At 49.1% G+C, this 26120-nt stretch overlaps 1 protein-coding gene across 3 annotated transcripts in view; it reads right to left on the bottom strand.

The window, feature by feature from the left end:
- Positions 1-26120, bottom strand: part of Fhad1 (forkhead associated phosphopeptide binding domain 1) — a 130230-nt gene that overhangs the window by 32928 nt on the left and 71182 nt on the right. For all 3 annotated transcript variants that reach the window (XM_048426648.3, XM_085690317.2, XM_085690318.2), the window contains 7 exons: positions 22924-22994; positions 21900-22040; positions 16999-17106; positions 16650-16757; positions 12987-13094; positions 11885-11989; positions 2195-2368 (listed from right to left, as the gene is read on the bottom strand). In XM_048426648.3, the coding sequence (XP_048282605.3) occupies positions 2195-2368; positions 11885-11989; positions 12987-13094; positions 16650-16757; positions 16999-17106; positions 21900-22040; positions 22924-22994 (815 nt within the window). The remainder of the gene's footprint in view (positions 1-2194; positions 2369-11884; positions 11990-12986; positions 13095-16649; positions 16758-16998; positions 17107-21899; positions 22041-22923; positions 22995-26120) is intronic.

Below are 26120 nucleotides of genomic sequence, written 5' to 3'. Positions count from 1 at the left end.
TGACCTGTCTGTTAGAGCCAAACCTTTCAGAGTTTGGCTCTCACTAACACTACTGCTTCGAGGAACTTTCCTGGACATGTGTTCATGGACGAGTCCCAGATAATTTCTCTTTTGTTTGTTATCTTCTTCCTGGGACCTTAATCAACACCTGACATGGTCCTGGATTCTTGTTTCTCTCCCCTGCGAGTCCCTCAGATTCACACAGCAGAAGCCTTGCCTGCTGTCTTACTGGTGTGCCCACCGCACCTAGGCCCAGATGTTTGATGAGAATAAACGAATGGTGTGTGTGTGTGTGTGTGTGTGTGTGTGTGTTTGCGCGAGCGCATGCTGGAGAGATGGTTCAACAGTTAGGAGCACTGGCTGCTCTTTCAGAGGCCTGGACTCTATTCCCAGCACCCACATGGCGATTCACAGTCATCTGTTACTCCAGTTCTAGGGAATCCAACACCCTCATCTGGTCTCCAAGGGAACCTGGCACACACATGGCGCACTGACACAAATACAGACAAAACACCCATACATATAAAATAAAAATAAATGTGGCTTTCAAAAAAGAATTAATGAACCAGGCAGTGGTGGAGCACGCCTTTAATCCCAGCTCCAGGGAGGCAGATGCAAACGGATCTCTGTGAGTTTGAGGCCAGCCTGTTCCACAACATCTAGTGCTACACAGAGAAACCCTGTCTTGAAAAACCAAAAAAAAAAAAAATCAATCAATAAATAAATGAAATAAAATATTAATGAATGGATAAATAGTTGGATGAGGGGAAAAAAGCAAACCAATTTGTATTTCTTGTATGTGTATGTACGCTGTGTGTAGAGGTCAGAGGACAACCTTAGCTGTCATTCCTCAGGTGCCATCCACCTCTTTTACTGACACGGGGTCTCTTCCTGACCAGGAACTTATCATGTAGACTATGGGGCTGGTCAGTGAGCCTCAGGGATCTGCCAGTCTCTGCCTCCCTGCTGCTGCGATTCCCATCAGCTAAAATCACCAACAAAGGCTTTTGGGAAATCAGCCATCCTCTCCTTTCTGTGACCACCCTCCCCTTTCTGTGACCACCCTCCCCTTTCTGTGACCACCTTCCCCTTTCTGTGACCACCCTCCCCTTTCTGTGACCACCCTCCCCTTCCTGTGACCACCCTCCCCTTCCTGTGACCACCCTCCCCTTCCTGTGACCACCCTCCCCTTCCTGTGACCACCCTCCCCTTTCTGACCCTTCCTGATGTCTCTACCTCAGTCCTTCCCACCTTGCCTTCCTAGCTCCTGCTCTCCCCTTCTAGAGAGTATGCTGGACTCCCAGCTCCTACCAGTGGATATTTTGCAAGCGCTCCAGATCCCCACATTTATTTTATTTAGAGACAGGGTCCTAATCAAGTTGCTTTGCTGGTTTTGAACTCTCTTTGTTGCCCAGGCAGACCTGGAATGTATGTTTCGCTTTCCTCAGCCTCCAGAGTAGCTGGGATTATGAATCTGTCTCACCCAGTCCAGCAGGACGACCTTTCCCATCAGAGGTGATTTTTGCCTCTAAAGGACATTTGGCAATGGCTGTCTCAGCTGGGGGCGGGGAGAATGCTGTTTACTGTCCACAAAGCGCAGGACAGTCCCTGAGAAGAAAGGTACTTGGCCCAGAATGTCAGCAGCCAGAGGCTGGGCAGGCCTGGTTTCAGTCTTCCCCCACGCCCGCAATCTCCTGCTACTGTGTCAGAGTTCGAATTTCTATTGCTGTGATGACCACACACCAAAGCACCTTGTGGAGGCGAGGGTTCACTTCAGCCTACGACTCTCGGGTCACCCTCCACTGCTGAGGGAATTCAGGGCAGGGACCTGAAGGCAGGAGCTGATGCAGAGTCCGCGGCTGGTGCTGCCTACTGGCTTGCTCCCTAAGGCTTGCTTAGCCTGCTTTTCTTATAGAACCCAGCACCACCAGCCCAGAGGTAGCCCCACCCACAATGGGCTGGACTCTCCCTCACCAATCATCAACCATCAACTGAGTAGGGCCCACCCAACCAGTCATCAATCACCAATCAAGAACAGGCACCACAGGCTTGGCTTCCCCACAGGTCAGTCTGGAGTGGGCATCTTCTCCCTTTTCCCGAATGACTCTGGTTTGTGTGCCAGGCTGATACAATCCTAGCCAGCACATGCTGCAGTCTTCCACGGGGGAAGCTTGCAGTTTTCAGATCAACCCACCATTTTTGTCTTGGTTTTTTCAAGCTCGGCTACTGTTCCGTCTAACTTGAGGGCAAGGGTCTCGGCTTTGCGGCTCTCGGCTGCCTTCATCTGCTGAGCCTCCTCCACCATGGCCAGGGCATCGTTTAATTTATTATTTAAGATGTCCTCTTTTTGTCCCTTCGATTCTATTTCCTAGACAAACAGCAAACACCAAATTAACGACGCCTAGGAGTCAATATTTACCTTTCTCTCCTTATTCCTGGAGCTGTGAGAGAGGACACAGACCCCAGTCTGTCGATGCTTCTTAAGTCCAAAGCCCGAGGATTTTCTGGAAGGTTCCAATTACTGCAGAGTTCTCTTTTTTATCATCAGCAGAGATCTGTCTCCTTGATTTCTGGTCTCTGAGCCCAATTCTGTCACCGGGAGCCCTTGACTCGGTATTATTTCTTTTTTATGAGACAGCCCTTTAAACATTTGAGGAGGGCTGTCATGTCTCTCTTTAAATCTATTTTCCAGGATAAATGTGCTAAGTGCCTTCACCCTTCATCACTCCAGGACCCTGGTCAGAAAGGATCCCAGTTCCAAGTCCTTGGCATAGCTTATGTCTTCCTCTCGAAACCGTCATTCATTTCTATCACAATCCTACTGTCCCCTTGGGGACCTTCTTCCAAGGACTGGAGTATGGGTTCCTGCTAACCGTATGCTGAAGTCCCAAACATCATTTTTTTTAATGTGGGTGTGTTTGAGTATACATGGTTGTATATGTATGTACAAGTGTGTGTGTGTGTGTGCGCGCGCGCGCGCGCCGGAAGCAAAGACCTGTATTTTGAGATCTGTATTTTGTTTACAGCCATCTTAAGCTCACAAGTAAAATATTCACCTCTATCCCCTTTGCAGGGTAAATTCTGCAGGGCCTAGGAAATCAACCTGGTATCTTGTCTCCTAGTGAGACCTGCAAGCACAGGCTTTTAAAAACAATTAGCATTTCCTTTGTTAGTCAACAATCACAGACCCTCAGTATTTTCTTATCAGCTAGGGATGTCTCCAGGCCTGAATTCCAGCCGACCAGACACACCTCCTCTCCCCCTTGCCCATTTGCTATACAACAGCTTCTGAGGAATAATAAAATCAGAGGTTTGATCAGAAATCATGTCTTGTTGTTCAATCACGCAGTTGTTCAGCCCAGCACCTTTTGCTTATTTGTTTATTTAATCATTGTTATGATTATCATTGTTTTTTAAGGACAAAGTCTCAACAGCTCAGGTTGACTTTATACTCCTGAGTGTCTGTCTTGGCCTCCTGGGTGCTGGGATTACAGGCACAAGGCACCAATCATTTTCTATACCCATGCAAAGTGGGAAACAACCCCAAGCCTAATGGAGGGAGCGATAACAACCCAGGGGCCGCACCACACAGGGCAGACCCAGGACATTCTTCAGCGGCAGGCAGTGGGAGGTGATTCAGTGACATGGAGACGTTCGAGAAATGCATAATGTATCAAAATAATTTCCGAAACAGTAGGCACTGTGTTGGGAATAATACTTCTGTATGATGTGACTATGTATTCCTCTCATTGGTTCATGAAGAAGCTATTTTAGCCTATAGCAAGGGAGAATCAGGCCAGGCAGGAAAGCCAAACTGAAAATAGACAGAGGAGAAGGGCAGGGTGGGAGATGCCAGCCAACTGACAAACCAGCAGGACATGTAGAAAATGAGGTAACAAACCACGAGCATCGTGGTAAAATATAGATTAATAGAGATGGGTTAATTTAAAAGTAAGAGCTAGTTAATAATAAGCCTGAGCAATAGGCCAAACAGTTTGTAATTAATGAAAGTTTCTGTGTGATTATTTGGGGCAATGTGGTCCTGACACAAAAGCCCCATCTCTGTTTATAGCACCATGCTACTATCTTGGTAATGAGTTGGCACCACCCATGTCTATAATAACAGCACAAAGGCATCCGAGAGAGCATCACATCCGGATGTCAGCGGTGACAGCTCAGCTCCACAGAAGCAGGGTCAATGTTGAGGCTCTTCTGAGCCATTTTCTGTATTTGTCAAATATTCTAGAGGAATGGGGCGCGTTTGTAATCAGAAAAGACAACAGATATATTTTGGAAAAAGAAAAACAGCAGCACTACTGTCCCCAGGTTGTCCTGTACTTCCCCGGGAGTCACTGCATGATCTCTGTGTCCCAGGCTTTGTGTGAGGCTTGACGTCACGTCAGTATTGAGGGACTTCATGGGGACAACTGACCTTGCCTAAGAGGACGTAGACACAGAGCCACTTGTCACCTGGTGCTCAATGGATTCCTCCAGGTGTCCCACAGCTGCTGTATCTGTACAGCACATGAAGCTGTCCTGTGTGAGGTGAAGAGCTGACAGCCATCCTTGGTCCACATCCATAGATACTGCAGAGACTCCTGTTGGCCATCTTTGTTCCACACTCATCCAATACATGGCCAGCTGTTGCTTCATGCTCGTAAGTCTAGAGAAGACTCACTGTCAACCATCTTCGCCCCACACCCACTGGGATGGAGCTATTTTTCTTCTATATTTTATCTCTTTTATCTGTTTGCCTGTGTAGATGACATCAACTTTTTTCCTTTTTCTTTTCTCTTTCTCCCTTTCTTTCTTTCTTTCTTTCTTTCTTTCTTTCTTTCTTTCTTTCTTTCTTTCTTTCTTTCTTTCTTTCTTTCTTTCTTGACATGGTTTCTATGTAGAGCCCTGGCTGTTATTCCTTTGCAGTCACTTTAAGGACTAACCACGCCCACCCCAGCCACTTCTGACCTCCCCCGTCGCCATCTTTCTCTCTCTTGTGTTTGTCTTGTGTCGTGTGTACATGTGTCTTTGTTTCTTTCTATGTTTCTCTTATGTTTTTCTGTTTTCCTCTTCTTTAAGCAATAAATGTCTCCTTCTTCTTTAAATAATACTATGTCCTGTGAGCCTTTTATCCGCCGTAACCGCCCGCCTGACTCCCCCGGCCGCATGGCGCTGCCACCCTGGAGATCTTGCAGGGACCCACAGCCATCCTTGTCAGACTAGAAGCTGCTCCGCGAGCCGCCTGGGGCATCCCATCATCATATTCTTTTTAAAGAACAATATTTGGTGCCGCGGACTCGAAAGATTCACCCGCTCCAATTTCTGGGATTGAATCAGGACCGAGGGCCTTCCTCAACACCACCAACTGCCTGGACTCATTCCTACAAACAACACCGGCTTCTAATTGTAAGTTTCCTCACTCCAGCCAGCTTATCTGAGTCTTTTTAACCCGGGATTGACCGGTCCTCCCGGTGTTTCTGGGCTCAGGGAGGGGTACTTCTCTTCCCTATCGCTGGCATTCATTACGGCTTGCATCCTGTTAAGCCCGTACATTCCCTCATCTGGAGGCCCGGGGTTTCCAGTCTCCTTCCTCTCTTATTTCATTCTTTTCTTCTTTCTTATCTTTCTCATGGATGGAAGGGCTGATCCGGTTCGGCCTTTAGCATCCCACATGGGCACCTCGGACGCCTGGGCACACGTTTTGGATGTTCGCTTGCATCTCAAACGGGGAGCTGTTCCCCATAGGCTCGAGATGTCATGGTTTTTGCGGGTTTTTCACAGTCTTGACCTGGAAAGCAAATCGTACCAGCCTAAATATGCCTTAAATTGTCTGTTTATGCGGGTTTTTCACGATTCAGACCCTGGATAACAACCAGGCGGCCCTCGGCTTTTAAAATTCCTGTGGTTTTTCCATTCAGGCCACAACACGTGGCCACCGCCATGTTCATTGGGGTCAGGTGACTTTATCGCTAGATTCACTGAGAGCCAGATCACGCGACCAAGCTCTCCCACTGTTATGTATGTCCTGCCTTTCCTCTCCCCTTCCTCGGTGTTCACTGAAATCCTCGTTAACTCTGATTACAGGTGTTTTGCATAGTGACATGCTTTCTGATAGGGCCCATCAGAAGCATGCACTCTGCCTAATTCCTGTTCAATCTTTCTATGTATAATGATTGTTCATTTCATCTCGTTTCAGACTACAAAATCATAAGTCTCATATTTTAAACTGGTATGGACTTTTAAGCTGTTTTCTACCAGTGTCAGTTCTGCCACTAATCTTAATGTTACAAACAGTTTTTTTTCTTTCTGTCTGCCTTTTTACAAATGTAAATCTTACCTATTAAGAGTCGATACAGTCAAACTCAGACCCAACCTTCCAGACAGATTCTATACTGCAGCTATACCTAATAATCAGCCCTCAACTGCTCAGAGATCTGGGGAATGCGATATTTAAATGTTTAATTATTTAAAAAACTTTTCATAACAAAAAGAGACAGGTTGGCTCCTAGCAAGCACTCTGTTTCCTTCGAGAAGACATAAGACAAACTGTCAAACACCAGCGTCCATCTGCAGTTTGCTTCGACTCCCAAGTGCTGACCATTGGGCAAAAACTGCCTTTCACCTAAACTGGAGACCTCCAAACGTGGACAAAATCACTGGAATCGACAGTCTAGCTGCCCAGGGTAAGGTAGGCCTGTCTTCCTAAAGATTTCTTAGCCCACAGGGTCTTCAAAAGCCGGACAGGCTCTACACTAAATAACAAAGGTCAAATGCAACCTTCAGCAACCAGGGAGGACCCAAAAGAGTAGCTCTAGATGCCAACCAAGTAAGATCTCTGTCATTTTTTAATCAGTAACTCAAGTAAAATCTTATCCTTCTCAAAGATCTCTGACAGTGTGATAGCTAAGAGGTTTTGTCAGGTTGTCTCACCAAATAAAAATACTTTTCATTATAATTTCTGTTTTTACAAACTCAAGGAGTTCTTAATACAATATATATGTCTAAAACTTCTGTTTTTCTTCTAAGTTCCAGGGAGCCAAATTAAAGAACCCACCGTAAACAGGTCAGATATAAACCCCTCAATTCCCTGGTCCTAAATTTTTTTTCTCAGTTTAACTTTGTCCTCTGTTCTGCCAACACCCTAACCAGGTACAAGGGACACCAGACATTTCCATGCCACAGACACCCGTCGGGAGCAGAGACCAACTATGCCAGAATGTGACCAACACCCAGCTTCTCTCGAATCTCCCTCACCCTCCCCCCCCGCCAAAGACGACGCCCACAAATCAGCCGGAAGCAGTCTTAAGAATTCGCAGCCCCAATTCCTTCAAACTGTAATGTCTAACCTTCTACTTTTTATTATAAAAAGGATCTGTGTAGGTACACAGGTTCCCCATTTTTCCGAGGCGCTATGCAGGGCTGTTCTGCTTCCTGGTTCCACTGCTTCAGCTTGAGGGTGTAGCATAGAACTGCCCTCTCCTGTTATGTTAATTTTGCCTACGGCCCAAGGGTGTAGCTTAGAGAGAACTCTTCTGTCATGGTAATTCCACCTGCAAGCAAGGTTCTCGCCCGCAGGCAAGGTTCCCCGGTCAGCTTTTCTCTGAGCCTGAGCACGCCCACCTGGCTTCCTCTTTTCTCTGTTTAGCTGCTCTCCGACCTTGGGTGCGTGCGGCCCCCTGACTTTTCTCTTTCCTTGATCCTGATGGGGGGCTGGTGTCCTTTTGCCCCACAGTATATATACCCGACTTATGCTTAATAAAGCTGCCATTTGCTGTTTGCTCCTTGGCAGATGAGCCCGGTCTCTTTGTGTGTGTGTCATGTGTTCAAACCCCTAGGACGGTCGTCCGTTCTCGTGGGCTCGAGTCAGGAAAAGCGCGCGCCTGTTTCGAGGTTCGGGTGTCCACAGAAAAGTGCGGAAGCTTACAGATCTGGGAATGTTATTCCTTTGCGGTCACTTTAAGGACTAACCACGCCCACCCCAGCCACTTCTGACCTCCCCCGTCGCCATCTTTCTCTCTCTTATGTTTGTCTCTTGTCGTGTGTACATGTGTCTTTGTTTCTCTCTATGTTTCTCTTACGTTTTTCTGTTTTCCTCTTCTTTAAGCAATAAATGTCTCCTTCTTCTTTAAATAATACTATGTCCTGTGAGCCTTTTATCCGCCGTAACCGCCCGCCTGATTCCCCCGGCCGCATGGCGCTGCCACCCTGGAGATCTTGCAGGGACCCACAGCCATCCTTGTCAGACTAGAAGCTGCTCTGCGAGCCGCCCGGGGCATCCCAACATCATATTCTTTTTAAAGAACAATACTGGCTGTCCTGGAATTCGCTCTGTAGACCAAGCTGCCCTCAAACTCAGAGATCCACCTGCCTCTGCTTCCCCAGTACTAGGATTAAATGTGTGTGCCACCGTGGCCAGTTTGGCATTGACCTTTGATTGCTCCATTGTGAATCCAAATAAAATTGTGTGCAAATAAGCCACTCTAGGTCTGAGTAGTGTTTGTTTTTTTTTGTTGTTGTTGAGATAGAGCCCACTGTAGCTGAGGCTGGTTTTGAATTCCCTCAGGGGCTAAGGATGACCTTGAAGTCCTGATTCTCCCACTTCTACCTCCCAAGTACTAGGATTATAGGCATGTGCCATCAAATCAAGTTTATGAACTATTGGGGCCAGAACCCAGCCTCAGGCATGCTAGGCGAGCACTCTACTGGCTGAGTTAAATACCCTCAGTTTTTCTGAAACTGGCTATTCTGATAGCCTCGGGGTTTCACTTTCCATGTATCTGCTAGTTTTTAATCTTCTTTTTAAAAACAATGTCTATTCAGGGGTCTGGAGAGATAGTTCAGTGGCTAAGAGCCCTGGCTCTTTTCCCAGAGGGCCAGGGTTCGATTCCCGGTGCCCAAATGGTGGCTTACAACCATCTATAACTCCAGAAATGTCCTCTTCTGGCTTCTTTTGGCATCAAATACGCAGGTAAAACACTCGTGGATACAAAAAAATAAAATAACATTTTTTAAAAAATGTCTATTCAGGCCAGGTGCGATGGTGCCAGCCTGTAATTCCAGCTACTTGAAAGGCTGAGAGGCAGGAGGATGATGGAACTGAAGCCAGCCTGGATTACATAGTGAGTTCAAGGTCAATTTGGTCAAATAAGTGAGACCGCATTTCAAAAATAATAAAATAAAGTTGGATGTAGCTCAGTGGAAGATGCACACCTGGCCAGTGTGTGTGAGGTTCTGGGCTCCATTCCTCAGCACCATAACACCAAACAAGTCTGTTGGGTGCCTGTGTGTTTGCTGTTGGGCCACTGAATTCCTCAGAAGGTTTAGAGATTAACCAGACCTGCATCTGGCAAGTATTTCCTGCCCAATCTGGGGGCTGCGTCTGCACACTGTTCCCTCTGCTGGGCAGAAGCTTTTAACTTGTCCATTTTTGCTTTTTGTTTGGGTTTGGGGATTGGTCGGCAGGATCCCTGCCAGAGTCACACAACATTTGCTTTGCAGTTGTGTGCTCTGTCCTGGTGCGTGGTAGGTCCCTTTGTATGGGGGGGGAGGGGTGTCACTGCTCCTCCTGATGTGTTTACCTGGTGTGGGGGGTGTCCCTGCTCCTCCTGATGTGTTTGCATGGTGTGTGTGTGGGGGGGGTGTCACTGCTCCTCCTGATGTGTTTGCATGGTGCGTGTGGGGGGGGGGGTGTCACTGCTCCTCCTGATGTGTTTGCTGTCACTGGCCAACTCTGAGGTCTCCCTCAGATGCCTTTGGGCATCTGATCTAAGGCTGCTGCTACCGCTACAGATGTCCTTTGTTGTGTGCACAATTCTTTTTATAATAGCCCCTGGTGTAGGAGCTCCTTGGGGCTGGCACCTGGAAGGGCTTCGTCCTCCCTGTGTTTGCCTGCCATTTGGCTGTGGGTCTTGAATCCTTGAACCCGGGGTCTTGCTAGGCAAGCCCTGTATCCTTGAACTCTATCTTTAGCGCTCTCTCTCTCTCTCTCTCTCTCTCTCTCTCTCTCTCTCTCTCCTTTTGATTTTGAGATAGGGTCTTAGCAAGTTTCCCAGCTACCCCCAAGCTCGCTTTGCAGCCCAGACTGGTCTTGAACTCCCTCAGTCTCCCGCGTAGCTGGGTTTACAGGTTTGCACTAATGGCCCTGCTGTGCTTGCTCTGTTTTTGTGTAGTGACTGCACAACTAGTTTTTCCTTGCCCTGGAACGGCTGGAATATATTGTAGTTTGTTTATTAATTCAAGCCATGCTTTTTAAAAAGATTTACTTTTATTTTATGTGTATGGGTATTTGGCCTGTCATTGTGCTTAAACACTACCGTGGAGGCCAGAAGAGGACGTTGGATCCCCTGCAACTGGAGTTATGGGTGGTTTGAACTGTCATGTGGGTGACAGGAATCAAACCCGGGTTCTCTGTAAGAGGAGTCAGTGCTCTTAACTGCTGAGCCATCTTTCCAGCCCTGATACACGTGTGTGTGTGTGTGTGTGTGTGTGTGTGTGTGTGTGTGTGTGTGTGTGATAAGTCTATGTATGTATATGTGTATACATATATACTTGTATATACGTTACTATATATATATATATATATATATATATATTTACATTAGTCCCATTACTAGCTTATCTTCCCTTCTTTACCACCCCTTACTGGCTTACACCCCCTCCCACTTATTGACTCATTCTGCAGCATTCCAGGGTGCAGTATTTGGGAAATAGAGTAGAGACAGCTCCTGTGGTCTGAGCTCCAGGCCCCAACATGGGAGTGTGGCAGCCCTGAACTCCTGGGCCTTGCCTTACTTTGTCCTCTGGACACCCATCCGTCAGTTAAGGCCTCCCATCCGAGTGGGGTCCAGAGCAGCTGTACCATCTTGAGAGCTTTGCTGACTTTGTTTCTCCTTAGGTGGCAGCGTTCAAAACGCTCCAGAGTCATTTGGGTAGCTTGTTGGAAACAAAGATTCCAGCCAGGCAGTGGCGCACGCCTTTAATCCCAGCACTCAGGAGGCAGGGGCAGGGGGATCTCTGTGAGTTTGAGGCCAGCCTGGTCTACAGAGGGAGTCCCGGGACAGCCAGGGTCACACAGAGAAACCCTGTCTCAAAAAAACAAACAAACAGAAACCCCTGATTCCAGATCCACCCTATGTCCAGGGCACTCAAAACACATGCACGACAATGTGTGGGTGCCTGTGTTTAAAGAAAACCACACAAAATGGAGGCATAGACACCCTTCTTAGACCAGTGGGCCCAGGAGATCCTTTCAACATAAATTTAACTCACAATTGCCAGGTTGGGTGTTGCTCACCTACTTTGACTAAGATATTGGCTAAAGTGTGTGTGTTATGTGTTCTTGCATGCTTGTGCACATGTGCATGTGTCTGTCACACGTCACCCAGGATGAGCAAGTATCTGCAGTTTTTGAGGTGTGTGCAGCCACCTCCTCTTTACCCATCAGGTCAGAACTGTGGGTCTTGTCAGAATGCATTTTAGTTTGGATGGTAATGACCGCTATGACAAACTCTGCTAAGAAAAGGACAAGGAAATGACTGGATGTCCCCTCTCTGTCATCCCTGCCTTATCCTACACAAGAGGTAGGTGAAGATGAACGGTTTGGGAGTTCTGGGTTCGGATCCTGCCCCCACCCCTGCATTTCTGAGCCAGGAGCGGACACATGCAGCTCACGCCGCGTGCGTCTGTCCGTATGCTATAGTCAATGTTGTGTCTCACCACTGAATGAAGTTGACTGTATTTCACATGTGGGAACACCGGGGCCCAGAGGCCGTGAGCAACTTTCCTAAAGTCGCACAGCAGAAGAAGGATTTGAATCTGTCTGCCTGACCGCAGGGCCTGAGGGGTCCGCGGGCACCATGGATGGACCTCTCATCTCAGAGCGCCATACCTCTGTTTGCTTGGTCAGGCGGTTCTCCAGGTCCTGGATTCTCCTCTTTTCCTTCTCTAGGGTGTCTCGCATTTTGAGTCTCTCAAAGGTGATGCTCTCTGCGATCTGGAAGTCAAAGAGGGATTTGAGGGTGAGAGCAGAAGAGAGGGGGTGCTGGTTTGAATAAGAGCCCCTCCCCATAGAATCATAGGTGTGGCCTTGTGGGAGGAAGTGTGTCCCTGGGAGGGGGCATTCCAGGCCCAGTGTCTTGCTCTCTGCCTTTGGATCCGGCTGTAACTTTTGGCTACTGCTCCAGGACTGTGGTGAGAGCTGCCATGCTCCCACCATGTCCGTCCCCCCTCACTGTGTTGTTCCCCCCATGATGATGATGGACTATAACCCTTTGAAACTGTAAGCAAGTCCTCAATCAAACACTTTCTTTTTATAAGGGTTGCCTTGGTCATGGCATTGTTCCCCAGCAGTTTAACGGGTGACTAAGACAGAGGCCAACTCACTGCAGGGGAAGCCAAGGTGAGTCACCACTGAAACCAGTGACTCGGACAAGAACTCAAGGAACCAGGCGCCTGCCTGGATGAGGTGAGAGGAAGCGAGGAGGCTGGGGAGCAGGAAGCTATGTCTCAGTCCCAGGAGGATAAGGAAGGAGGGGCTCCTTGTTCCTGGTTCCCAGGCTGGTATCAGTAAACGACATGGTCACGAGTGTTCAGCCCCGTCACTGGGTGCTGAGGTACTGTCTGACCTGGTAGGTGTGTTGGCACCAGGCCAGGTTCACCCTGGAAAGTCCCTGGCTTTTGGGAGGCGGAGCAGAGTGGCGCTGCTTGGCGCATGTTTCCTGTTTCAGCAGGCACAGCTCCTGGTAGCTTCAGAGAGGGGCTGTGTGCACTTTATGTATGGTGACTTTTGTCCCACAGAGAGATAACTTCAATTCCCATTTCTCAGGGTCCCCGCAGGGGTCTGAGCTCCAGGGATCCTCCCTGGCTGGCTGATGAGTGGCAGGTGGGGGCCACTTCCTGCACAAGTGCAGCAGCAGGACCAGGGGACTACGGGGTTGTCAGGCACACTTGGCCGCATGTCCTCCTGGAGGGAGGGCCCTGGCTGCTCCTACCTCCTTCTGCTGGGTCAGCTGGTTCTCCAGGTCTTGTGTCTTCCTCCTTTCCGCCTCCAGCGCTTCCCGCACTTTTCTTTTCTCACGGGCCACACTGTCCTCCAAGACCTGAAAGGCACGGCCAATAATATCAGCATCCGAGTTAAGGCTAGCAGCTAAGATGGGCGGTGATGTTACCCTCAGGATGACCTCACCCCATGGCACCCCTACCATAGAGCTGCTATTAGGATTCCCCTTTTTTTTTCTTTCTTTTTTTTTTTGAGACAGGGTTTCTCTGTGTAACAGTCCTAGCTGTCCTGGAACTCCCTCTGTAGACCAGGCTGGCCTCAAACCCACAGAGATCCGCCTGCTTCTGCCTCTCAAGTGCTGGGATTAAAGGTGTGTGCCACCACTGCCTGACCTAGGATCTTTTTTAACAGACAGGGAACCAGGGGCCAGAAGAGGTGGGGGCCACACTGTCTGTCAACAGGGAGGCCAGGGTCCCGAACACAGCAAACACACAAGCTGTGTTCAGAGGTTCTGGGAGGAGACCCGCACGCAGAGGGACCCACGTTCTGCGGGAGAAGAATCCCATTGATGGTGGACTCTCCAACTAGTGGAGCTGATTTCTGAAGATTTGGTCTCAGAAGGATGGAGGTATGGGGATGAATGAGCCTGTCACTGTAAGGGCATAAAAACTTTTAAAAAGCTTTGCTTGGTCAGGAGCTGGTTAAGACACATACCTTGAGCTCTTTGCAGCGTCAAGAGTTAACTGGAAACAGGAATCTTTGCAAAAGTGCAGGCCAACTGTCCCTAGCAGCTAGCCCCCTGTCAACACCCAGCTTTGAGGTCTAGACAGGAGCAGAAATAACTGCTGGGGGGAGGGCGGAGGGCACATACAGAAGCAGAAGTAGTCCATACCCTGTACTCAGCAAAACCAATCCCCTTGACCCTAAGTAAACCTGGCTTGCAGTTTTTGCCTATATATGTCAATCCCAAATGAGGAACGGGAGCTCTCCCTACTGCGCTGCATTGCATGTGGGGAACTCCCAGCTAGCTGGGAAGAATAAACCTTGCTTTTGCATTCTGGCCTTGACTGGACTCTGGTGATCTCAGCTTGAGCACAACATGAGCCTGTCACTTTCTAGGAAGTTCAGGATGAGCCTTGCAGGGATGTGCTAGAGCAAGGGAAGAGCTCTGGGCTAACATTTTGCTGTCCCTGGCCACAGAATTTCATCTGGTCCATTTTTTGCTGTGGTCACTCTGCTTATAGACTCGCTGCAGATTCCACCGCCAGAGAATCTGAAATCCCAAGAAAGGTCGCCTCAGCCTTCACAGGGTCTCCCCCTACATCACAGCTGACATCAGGAACTTGGAACTTGCAGCATGATTTCCACTAGAGTCTACAAGGCGGGGTGGGGGTGGGGATTAGCCTTCAGAGGCTTCTAATCCACAGGAGGAGGCGAGGAGCTACACAGAGACAGTTTTGTGTGGTTCATTCCCATGATCCCAGCACCTGAAGGTAGAGGAAGAATGGCCAGGAGCTCAAAGGTCACCTTTGTCTGTATAGTGAGTTTGAGGCCTGCCTGGGCTAACAGATCCTTTGTCAAAACAAAACAATCAACAATCAAAAACCAAAACCAAAAACCCAAGAAACAAATGAACAAAACACCCCTGGTGCTGGCTTAATCCTTTCTGGGGAGAAACTAAGGCCAGGCCTTGTCAGAGGTGGCCTGGCCCTCTGACAGACTGGTGTAACTAAGCCCAACTGACCCCTGCATGATGCTTAATTTTTTTTTTTAAGGCTGGGTCTTGTGCTGTACTGGTTGGTCTACAACTCTGCATGTAGACCAGGCTGGCCTCAAGCTCACACAGATCCACCTACCTCTGCTGTCTGAGATTAGAGGTGTGCTCTGTCACTTTGGAGTCTTTAAATTTAAGGGCCTGGCCAGCCCTTGTTGACTCCTGGATGGCATCTGACTGAAGTGACTCCATGGAGACCCCACCCCCACGTCCTCACTCTGCCTGGAGACTCAAAGGCAAACCTTGGTGACAGTGTTTACAGAGCGCTGAGGAGCAGCTGGGTGAGAAACCACGTGTAAACATCTCCCTGGGTTACATCAGACTGTATGGGTAGACTTGCATATGGGGGCTACTTTCTCTCTGGAGGGCAAACACTCTATCTACTTGAGGAGGGTGGGTTGTCAGGAAGCAGGGCGGGGGTGCGGGAGGGGAGCGGGGACAGGAAGGGGCTATGCCCAAGTGCTGGGAGACCTGGCTGTAGTGATAGTGACAGCAGCCACCACAGAGCCGTGACACGGTTGGGTCAAATGCTTGGTTGTCCATTATCTCTGGCCTTCCTGGCTCCCTTCCAAGAAGGGAGGTATGGATACACTCAAACTGGCGTCTCATGTGGCTGCGAAGCCTGCACCTTCAGGCCTGAGGCATCATCGAAAGCACATGTGTGAAAGGACCAGGGATCTGAGACTGATGACCAGATAAATGAACACTGGCAAGGGTTTGCCCATGGGTTAGAGTTTGGGCACATCCACAGAAACACAGCATCCTTCACGAGGGGGAGGAAAAACCTTCCCCAGGTGTCTGCGGCCGGATGATGGCATTTGGTTCTGGTTTCTGTACTGTAGGAAGAGGACAGGTGATGGACTGCAAAGGGCAAAGCTCATGAGAGAGTCGAGGCTCAAAGGATGACCCAGCTGCTGCTGCTGGGATCTATTTCACCCTCCCTGCGCCCTTTTCCTCCACAGTGGAAACGAGGGCCGGAGCTTTTTGATTTTCCAAGAGAGAATGGAAATCTGAATTTTCAAATACATTTTAGGGGTACCAACAAAAACATTCCAGGTCCGACACATCTGCAGGCCATTTCACCCACTGAACCTCAGGTCAGTGACTTCTGGAGTGCAGAGCGGCCATGGGAAGGCCATCCAGGCCAGACTCCTAGCCCGCTGTGCGTGGGCATGGGGTGGGGTGGGGCGGTAGTGGCTGGGAAGGATGTGGGAGCTGGTGCCTGGCTTTTAAACATCTAGACGGCTGTGTGGAAGAGGAAGCCTGAGGCCTGAGATGGGTTGATGATCGTCACCTTTTGGCCCGAAAGAGCGTGACTCACCCCAGCCTAAGAAAGTTCCTGCCAGTCCTGGGCATCCCTCCGCCCAGGGCCGAAGACTTCTGGGCGCTGGTACTGAAGATGCGTGAGTTTAGGATGTGGTTGAATCATTCTCTCAAGATCCTGTCATTCCCCATTCGGAGCAGACAGGACACATGCAACTAGGCCCCAATCTGTCTCAGTCTGCACTCTGTCACTCATGAGAAAGAGCCTTTGTGCTATAACCTTAGCTGGCCTCAAACTCACAGTGACCCTCTTAGTCTCCTAGTGTCAGGGTGATGGGCAGGAGCCACCATGCCTGGCTCACAGCAACCCTCTCAGTCTCCCAGTGTCAGGAGGACAGGCAAGAGCCACCATGTCTGGCTCATCACATTCACTTTTTTTCCCCTCCTCAACTGGTTGGCAAGGTTACATATCCATGGCTCTCTTCCAAGTCCTCTCTGCTTCTCCCAACTGCAGAGCCCAGGCCAGGACAAACAGCACAGGACAGTGCCGCTGTGCCCCACCCCTCTTCCGTCTCCCTCAGTCCCTCCAGCCGGCTGACCTCCCGGAGCTGGGCGTACCTCCTTTTGACAGGCCAAGTGGCTCTCCAGATCACGAATTCGAGTCTGCGCCTTCTCCAGGGCCTCCTGTGCTCTGTGTTTCTCCTGCGTGATGCTCTCCTCCAAAGCCTGCAAGCCAACAGCTGTTGTGGAGTCCACCTGTTGCCATGGCAGGACGTGGACTCTCCCTGGGCTCTGCTTGGTTTGCGCTTCCATCCTGAGCAGGCTCCACGGGGCCCGGGGAAGAGGAACCAGGGCTCAGTGGGCTCCAGAGAAGCAGGTCTGTGTGAGAGCCTCAGGTGGACCCTGACAACTGTAGACCCAGACTCGATTGTGGGCGGACTCAACTTCCCCTCTCAGAACTGCTTACCTTCTTCTGGTAGGCCAAGCGACTCTCCACCTCTCGGGCTTTCTTCTGCTCCCCCTCTAGAGTCTCCTTCGCTTTGTTTCTCTCTTGGGCAATAGCTGTCTCCAGGGCCTGCAAGTCAAGGACCCTTGTTAGACAGACCTGGAAACCATGGCAGGAAAGTGGACTCTGCCAGGTTCTGTCTTCAGTTCTTATCACACCTGAAGGAGAGTGTGGGCAGCGGAGTCTATGGGCTGGAGCACAGGTTCTGGAGTGTGGCCCGGGTCAGGTGAGAACCTGGATGGACTCTTCCCAGCTCTGGGCCCTGGCAGCTGAGGCTCTATGCATAGAAGCCTCAGTTTCCCTATCTGTACAATGAGATCAGTACTGATGTTTCTTGTCTTGGGCTGATGTGAGGAAGGGATGCTGAAATGATCAGTGTGAGAAGCTTGGCACAGTGACAGTCACCGGCCTCTGTGCTGCAGAGGGGGATACAGGCTTAGGTAGAGATATTGGAGAATCAGCCTTATCGACTCTAAATTGTGTTCTAAACCAACCTAAAGAAGACTTCCTGCCAGCTCTGGACAGATGGGTGGCTAGGGCTGAAGAAGACTTCTGGGTGGTGGGACTGAAGATGGATGAGTGTAGGACCAAGGCTAGCAAAATCCCCATCCCCTCCCACTCACTGCTGTTTCATAAATAAAGTTTTATTGGGACTCTCTATGAGCACTGTGGATGTGTGGTCTACAGCTGCTTTGTAAATAAAGTTTTATTGGAACTCTCTATGAGCACTGTGGATGTGTGGTCTACAGCTGCTTTGTAAATAAAGTTTTATTGGAACTCTCTATGAGCACTGTGGATGTGTGGTCTGCAGCTGCTTTTGAACAAAGAGCAGAGCCGCAAAATCACAGCAGAGACTGAAAACAAGTAGCCTGCAACAATCAAGACATTTATTATCTAGTGCTGTGGAGGAAGTTTGCTGACATTGGCCTACAGCAGTAAGAAGTGTGTGCAAAAATTAAGAGGGTGCTGTTTAGGACCCATCGTCATCATCATCATCATCATAATTGTAGTTATCATCATCATCATCACCACCACCACCACCACCATCATCATCATCATCATAAATGAATGCTGGATTGATGACAACACCTGACATTTCTTTGGCCACTTAAAAAAAGTCCTTGGAGCAACCAGGATTCATGGGAGGGAGGCTGAGGGATGAGCTAAAACTTAGAGACAAGTTTAGTACAAGAGGAAGGGTCATTTAAAAGCAGGACAGTGAGGGGGAGATGGCACAGTCTGTCAGGAAAGCACTTTTTGGCATGCAGGCACAAGGTCCTGAGTTGATGTTTGCTTAAAAACAGGTGTGGGGTTGGACAGATGGCACAGCAGGTGAAATGTGCAAGGGAGAGGACCAGCGTTCAGGTCCCCAGCACCCAGGGAAATGCTGGGTGGGTGTGTCAGTCTGTCTGTAATTCCAGGATTCTAGAAGCAGAGAAGAGGGAGTACTGAGCAAGCTCAATAGTTAGCTGTGTCTGTGAGCTCTGGGCTCAACTGAGAGACCCTGACTCAATCAATAATGTGGACTGTGATCAGGGAGGACCCTTGGGCCTCCACGCTTGAGTGCATACGAGTACATGCTATGCACGTGTAGTCGCACACATATGTACACCCCCACATGCATATGAATATGCATGACCTCATGAATGTGTAACACACACGGAGATACACAGAAAAGAAAGGCCAGGCATGGTGGTGTGGTCTTGTAATCCCAGTCCCGGGGAGGAGGAGACAGGTGAATTCCTGGGTTCTAGCTTCCAGGTAGTCTAGCTTACTTGACAAGTTCCAGGCTAGTGAGAAACCCTGTCTCACAAAGCAAGGAGGGGTTGTTGGGATAGCTCAGTGGGTAAGGAGGCTTGCTTGCCACGTCTGACAACTTGAGTTTAATATTTGGGAGTCACATGGTGGAAGAAGAGAGCTGATTTCTGAAAGCTGTGTTATGTCCTCAAACATGGGCCATGACATGAGCATGTCTACACACACACACACACACACATACGCACGCACACACACACACACACGCTCGAACACACACACACACACACTCACGAACACACACACACACGCGCGCGCGCGCGCGCGCGCGCGCACGTGCACACCAGGACTAAAGTCCACAGAGTTTCTTTCAGGTGAATCTCCGGGGTCAAGCTGATTGACCACTTGGTTCTTCTCTAAAATCTACCACTGTGATTTCGGCTTCTGTGGTCTGAATCTGAAACACAGGTTCCTGCTGGATAGGTTTGGTTCCCACCTGTGCCGTCATCTTAGAAGGTTCTGGAAACTTTAGGACGTGGGGCTTAGTAGTAGTAAAGTTGGTCAGCAGGGCATCTTCTCTTGGGTTATACTGAGCAGAAAGTTGGTCATAACTCTCTTGGGTTACACTGATCCCTGCTCCTTTCTCTTCTCTTTGCTTCCTGCCCACCAGGAAGCACAGGGCCCTCTCTGCCACACGCTCCTGACTCTGTAATGTTCTGCTAAGTGCACGGGGTCCGGCAAACACGTAAACTCTTCCTTCCTCTTAAAACGCTAAACACAATTACCCTACAATCCAGGTTCTAAATGAATCCAAACCAGCGGTACCTGCACATCCACGTCTATCACCCGGCCATTTATAACAGCCAAGACAAGCAACAGGCTGGACACCCCTCAGCAGGTAAACAGACATGGAAAGAAAATGTGTCGTGTTGCATAAAGCAGCCGTAGGGAAGAATGGAACGACAGTTTGCAGAGAAATAGGTGGCACTGGAAATCACCACGTTAAGAGAAAGAAGTCAGACCCAGAGAGTCCAGCATCATGTTTTATCTCATGTGTGGAACTGATGAGGGAGGTTTGGTCCACAGGTTGCATGAGGAGCTATGGATCCAGCACTAGACTATCTCTTTACTTTAAGCATACTGAGTTCCAGGCTGACCTGGAACTTATTATGTAGACCAGGCTAGCCTCTAGCCCCCAAAGATTTGCCTGCTGCTGCCACCCAAGTGTTGGGATTAAAGGCGTGTGTCACTGTGCTCAACCCTATTTCGTGGTCTTTCACACCTGGGAAGTAGTTTGCAGAGTGTGACGAGCAAGCCAAGGGGACTGTTTTGAGGAGGGGCGGAACTGAGGGGGACATACAGGAGTAATGGGGTGAATAGGGTCACTGTAGAATGTTATATAGGCGTGGAAATGTCGTAATGAAACCCACGGTTGTGTGCACAAAATACTTTTTTTTTTTTTTAAAGAATCCTTCCTTCTTTACAACTTTTTAAAACAATCAAGCCGGGTAGTGATGGTGCATGCCTTCAATCCCAGCACTCGGGAGGTGGAGGCAGGTGGATCTCTGTGAGTTTGAGATTAAAAAAAAAAAAGACCCTTTAAAAACTCTCAGGCATTCTACCCTAGCAACAAGAAGGCTGATAAGCACAGCAGCCATTGTTAATCTTCCCTTTACGAGCTTTGGCTGTTGACTCTCCCATTTTATACCCTGCACTTCACAAGAGTCAGGAAGGGGGCTAGGGAAACGGCAAAGATGTCTACTGCAATATCCGATGACCTGAGTTCAATTCCCAGGACCTACATGGCATAAGGAGGGAACTGACTGCCACTGTCCTCAGACTTACACACACACATACACACACACACACACACACACACACACACACACACACACACACTGAATAACTAATAAGGAGGAAAGGCAAAGAGGAAGGAGGAGACAGCTACCCCAAAGAAACTGACTGTGAACTGGAGGTTGGAGAGAGGGCGGGGAGCAGGTGTGTGGCAGAGAAGGACTGTCCGAGTCTGAAGCCAACAAGAGGTGGCAATGCTGTGGAAGGCCTTGTCCCTTCCTGAGGAGAGAAAGGGTTCTTGGGAGGACTTGGAGTCTGGCAGATGGGAACAAATGCACGGCCCTCCACACCCGCTCTGATTGTGGCTACCAACTACGGTTATGCTTTGCAAAGTTGCCAACCCCAGAGCCTGGGTTACACTCCTGCCTTTGTCCTCAGAGTCTGTAAACACAGCCAAGCAATGAGGTCATGAACCACTGACCAAGGAGGAAAGCAAAGAAAGCAACAGAATGGGAGGAGGTCCTCAAGTGTGATGCAGGAGAATGACGGGAACTGGATTTGGACACACTTTCCACCTTCTCCACGGAGTCTGATACAATGGGTCTTGTAACCACTCCTGTTAGTATAGTTAGCTGCAATGTAGAATGAATAGGGCACCGTTTCCTGAAATGTCAACATACCTGCCTTTTCCACTTGATCTTTCTGTGATGCTTTTCTTTCCAAAGATTTATTTATTAATCTTTTAAAAGATTTATTTATTTTATTATGTATACAATGTTCTGCTTGTATATATGCCTGCAGGCCAGAAGAGGGAACCAAGTCTCATTATAGATGGTTGTGAGCCACCATGTGGTTGCTGGGAATTGAACTCAGGACATTTGGAAGAGCAGCTAGTGTTCTTAACTGTTGAGCCATCACTCCAGCCCCCTCTTTAAAGATTTACTTATTTTTATGTATTATGTATGGGTGTTTTGCCCACATGTATGTGTGCTATCTGTGTGCAGTGCCCAAAGAGGCCAGAAGAGGGCATTGGACTCCCTGGAACTGGAGTTATAGATGCTTATGAGCTGTCATATGGGTGCTGGGAAGCAAACACCAGTCCCCTGCAAGAGCAGCCAATGCTCTTAACCACTGAGCCATCTTTCCAGTCCATTACTGTGGGTTTAGAACCCAATCATTCACCCCATTCAACTCATTTAGAACATTACACCAATCCAAAAGCTGGGGAGGTCACTGCTCAACCCCAAGCCCCCAGTGACCCATGGAAAGTTCCCACTTCTCAGCCTCAAAGGAACTGTCATGGGTCACCTTACCTTCTTCTCTTCTGCCAGCTGCTGGATTTTGGCTTTTAGCTTCTCCTCTTGTTCCAGCTTCTCTTTGTTCAGCTTCTCCTTCTCGGCCAGGTACTCCTTCTCCTGAGACTGCTGAGTTTCCTGAGAAGCGCTCACCTGGACCTGCATGGAGAGAAAAGCCAAATGAACCCCACAGGGGAGAGACTGGGGTCTTTTCTCCTTCCTTATGAATTGTTTATCTTCCAGGGAGCAAAGCCCTCCATAAAAGCTCCTTAAAAACATGGCTGAACCATTCTTGGTCTAGAGAAGTGGCTGGCGAGGAAACAGCAAGAATATTAAGATGCCACACCCTGGTCCTAGACAAGAGATCCCTGCTCTAGTTAATTCTACGTGCTTCCCCATTCCAAACAGGAGGAGTCATCCTTCCTGCATCTTATTTGTGACATGATGGGGATGTTTAGCCCAGTGCATAGTGCGTAGTAAGTGCTCAGTAAATGGCAGCTAGTATTGTTGGAAGGCTCCTACTTTAGATTCTTTATCCAAATAGTTGTGTGACAGATTATCACCAACCTCTCTGATCACCAACGTCCATATCTGCGGAATGGAACTGATGAGCTGCCGGCTATAGATCTGGTCCACCATCTGCGTGTGTGTGTGTGTGGGGGGGCATGTGTCATGGCATCGAGTGGAGATGAGAGGGAAGCCTGGAAGTCAGTTCTCTCCTTCCACCGTGTGGGTCCCGGGGGTTGAATTTAGGAGGTCAGGCTTGGTGGCGAGCACCCTGAACTGCTGAGTCACCTCACTGGCCCTCTTTCGGAGTTTTTATAGAGGAAATCAAGCACTGTGGTTACCCCAGGAGGTCAGATACAGCAGATGCTCTGTGTTTGTCTATTCCTTTGTGAAGCATCTCAGACACTGGACTCAGTCCCTTTGTGCCAATGGAAAATCCTGTCACCTGCAGGAGGGTGGGGGCTGACTCACCCACAGCATGGAAACAAATTCAAATTCACAGTTGGGGAGGAGAGAAGAGAACGTAAAGAATCACCCGAAGTTCCTGGGTCTGGCTCATGATTTTCTTGCAATGTTCCAGAAGATATATTAGAGACAGAGAGAGCCCTTAAAAAGAGGGGCGGGAGGAGAGGTATCAGTTTCCCCTGTGTCCTTTTCTTCCCCCACTTCCACCCCTCCCTCTGGCCCAGCCCTTCCTCTCTTTTTGTTTATGTCTATCCTTTTTGAGATGTGGTCTTGCCCCTTCGTGGCAGCTCACATCTTTAATTCCAGCATTCAGGAGGGAGAGGCAGGTGGATCTCTGTGAGTTCAAGGACAGCCTGGTCTGCAAAGTCGAGTTCCAGGACAGCCAGGGCTATACAAAGAAATGCTGTCTTGTAAAAACAAAACCAGCAAGAGTGTGTGTGTGTGTGTGTGTGTGTGTGTGTGTGTGTGTGTGTGTGATCTTGCTACGTAGCACAGGCTGGCCTTGAATTTGTGACCCTTCTGCTTCAGTATTCTAACTGCCCCCAGTACAGATGTGCATCACTCAGCCATGCATGAAGACTTACGGAATCTGCAATCTGCAGACAGGCGGACAAAGGTACTGTGGCCTTCCCATCAAGACAGGACGGACTGTCATCCAACATTTTTATTTTTAAGTGGTTGTTAGACAGACCAGACACAAATCCATATTGTGAATGACTCCGTTTTGGTAGAAACTAAAAACCTATCAATAAAGCATCTATTTTACAAACATTTTCTGTATGCAAATTGAGAGTGGGGAATTCTGTGAGTCCACACCCTCTCAGGCCTTAGAGTGTAGTCTGAAGTGACGGGTCCACCCTGACAGATAAGAAACACACAGGAACCATGGGTAGCACCCACGTGACAGGGGAGAACAGGGGAGTGTGAGGGTCTCGGGAGAGGGGCCGTTTTGACTGAGGAGCTACTAGGTGTGGGCAGAGTGGGAGGGAGAACATTCCAGAATAGAAGTTGAGGCTGGCTGAGGGATGATGGCACCAATGACTGGGTCCTAGTTCCTGGGACCTGTGAGTACGCGGAGAAAGGGACTTTGCCAGTGTGCTTAAGTTAAGGACTCTGATGTAGAGATTGTCCTAGGTTTTCTGTGTGGACTCAACACAATCACAGTGATTCTCATAAGGAGACAGAGGCCAGGTAACAAAACAAGGTAACTGGTCTAGATGCTGGCCTCGAGAGTAGCGAGAAAGCCCACACATGTTCCACACTTGGGCAGTGGTGACTTGGAGCAGCACATAGCACAACAATGAGAGGATGAAGACCCGTGGGGACCAGGGAGTAATGGAGTTTCCCTGGGCAGCTGAAAGGTGGTGGCGGCGGCGGGGAGAAATGGCAGGTGGAGCTGGATGGGAGGCTAAAGATCGGAAGATTGTTTCTGGCAGGCATGGGGAGGAGCCTAAAATGTACCGCCTTGATTTAAACACCTCAGAAACGAACAATGCACCTCTGTACATTTGGGTGTCACTACCCGCTGTGTGCCTGGTGCGCTGAATCAGTGGACGCTCCCCTCCCCCACGGCAGCATCCTGTCATGCCCCAGCTGACGGATGAGCTTCGAGTGAGGTGGCTGCTGGTGGTCCCTGACTCCAGCAGGGTCTGAGCCACAAGTGGCTCGGCTACTGACCGAGCAGTGAGCTGCTCTGGGAAGACCATGCTTGCAGAATAAAGGCTGGGATAATTAGAGAGGAGTGGGCGACAGGTCATCTTTACTGGTAAGGTAGGCCAGTCCCTTTCTTGCCGTGGAGACTGTCTTATGCCTTAGAGCAGTGGTTCTCAGCCTTGCTAATGCTGCAACCCTTTAATACAGTTCCTCATGTTGTGGTGACCCCACCCATACAATTCCTTTGTTGTTACTTCATAACTGTAATTTTGCTACTGTTATGAATTATAATGTAAATATCTGATGTGCAGGATATCTTATATGTGACCCCCACAGGGGTCGAGACTCACAGATTGAGAACCACTGCTCTATAGGGTGTCTAGAAGTTTCCCTTGCCTCTGTCAGATGCCAGAAGTATCTCTCTCGGCCAGCCCATCAACAGAACAAAAGGTCTCTAAACATGGCCAGATATCCCTGAGATGTTAGAGGCTCCTGCGCTGAGTTAGAGGCAGGGGACTTGCTTGTATCCAAAGGCATGCCCACGTACATGGTCAAGGACGATGTTCTGAAATAGGTTGCAGAAGCAGACTGAGAGAGAGGATGCGGGACAACGGCCAGCTCTGAGATTCCTGGAATCTGCACTACCGGAAGGACCCCAAGGGGAGCTGATGAGAGAGGAACTGGGTGCCACCTGTGGCCAGGGCCAGTCGAGGCTCTCATTCAGCCACCACCTGTGACTCAGGAGACAACCAGAAGGGCCACATCATGGGTGGGATCTAGAGAGGACCATGGTGGGGAGCAACTGAAGGTGAAGTGGAGACGGGGTGCAGACTGTGTCTCAAGGTCCGATGGTGACATATGATCATGTTGGGATTTTACCTTTGGGGAGAAGAGCAAGATTTCGTGATATTTTCAGTTACAAAGGCTTTACGTGTTCATTACTAAAACCCAAAGGTTATAGAAGTTGGTCATGGAAAGAGATTGCGGCTCTGTCTTTAGCGTTCCACAGAGCGGTCAGCACACAATAATTGCCGAGGCTGGGGTGCCGCTCAGTTGGTAGAGGGCTCGCCTAGCATGTGGGACACCCTGGGGTTGATTCCCAGCACCAGTGTAAACCGGATGCAACCTGTAATCCCAGCACTCAGGAGGCAGAGATAAGAGGGTCAGAGGTTCAAGGTCATCCTCAGCTGTGGGTCAAGATGGAGGCCAATCTGAGTCAGGTAAGAGACTCTGTCTCAAGAAACAAAAACAATCACACACACACAAAGGTTGAATGACTGAATGAAAAAGCAAAGGTCCTCTGTGATCTACCCTGTCGCCATGATAGTCCGTAATTTTGTGTGTTCCATCCCCAGATCTTTCTTTTGGTCAGCTACTGACAAAAAAATTAAAAAAGGAACGTGGTTTGCATATTGTTCTGTAACTTCTTTCTTCTTTCGTCAGGTCTCAGGCCTCCTGAACTCTGGTATGACTGGATCTTGCTTCCTTCATTTTTCTTCCTTCCTCTCTTCCTTCTTTTTTCCCCTTTCTTCTTTAAGGTTCTACATACTGATTACTGATCCAACCAGCTCACTCATGTAAAAGAGATGATTAGCAAATCTTCGCCTCAGTTGA

The sequence above is a fragment of the Myodes glareolus genome, chromosome 6, assembly GCF_982192425.1.
Source record: "Myodes glareolus chromosome 6, mMyoGla1.1, whole genome shotgun sequence".
Classification (NCBI taxonomy): Eukaryota; Metazoa; Chordata; class Mammalia; order Rodentia; family Cricetidae; genus Myodes; species Myodes glareolus.
This window is presented reverse-complemented; position numbering and strand designations above follow the sequence as displayed.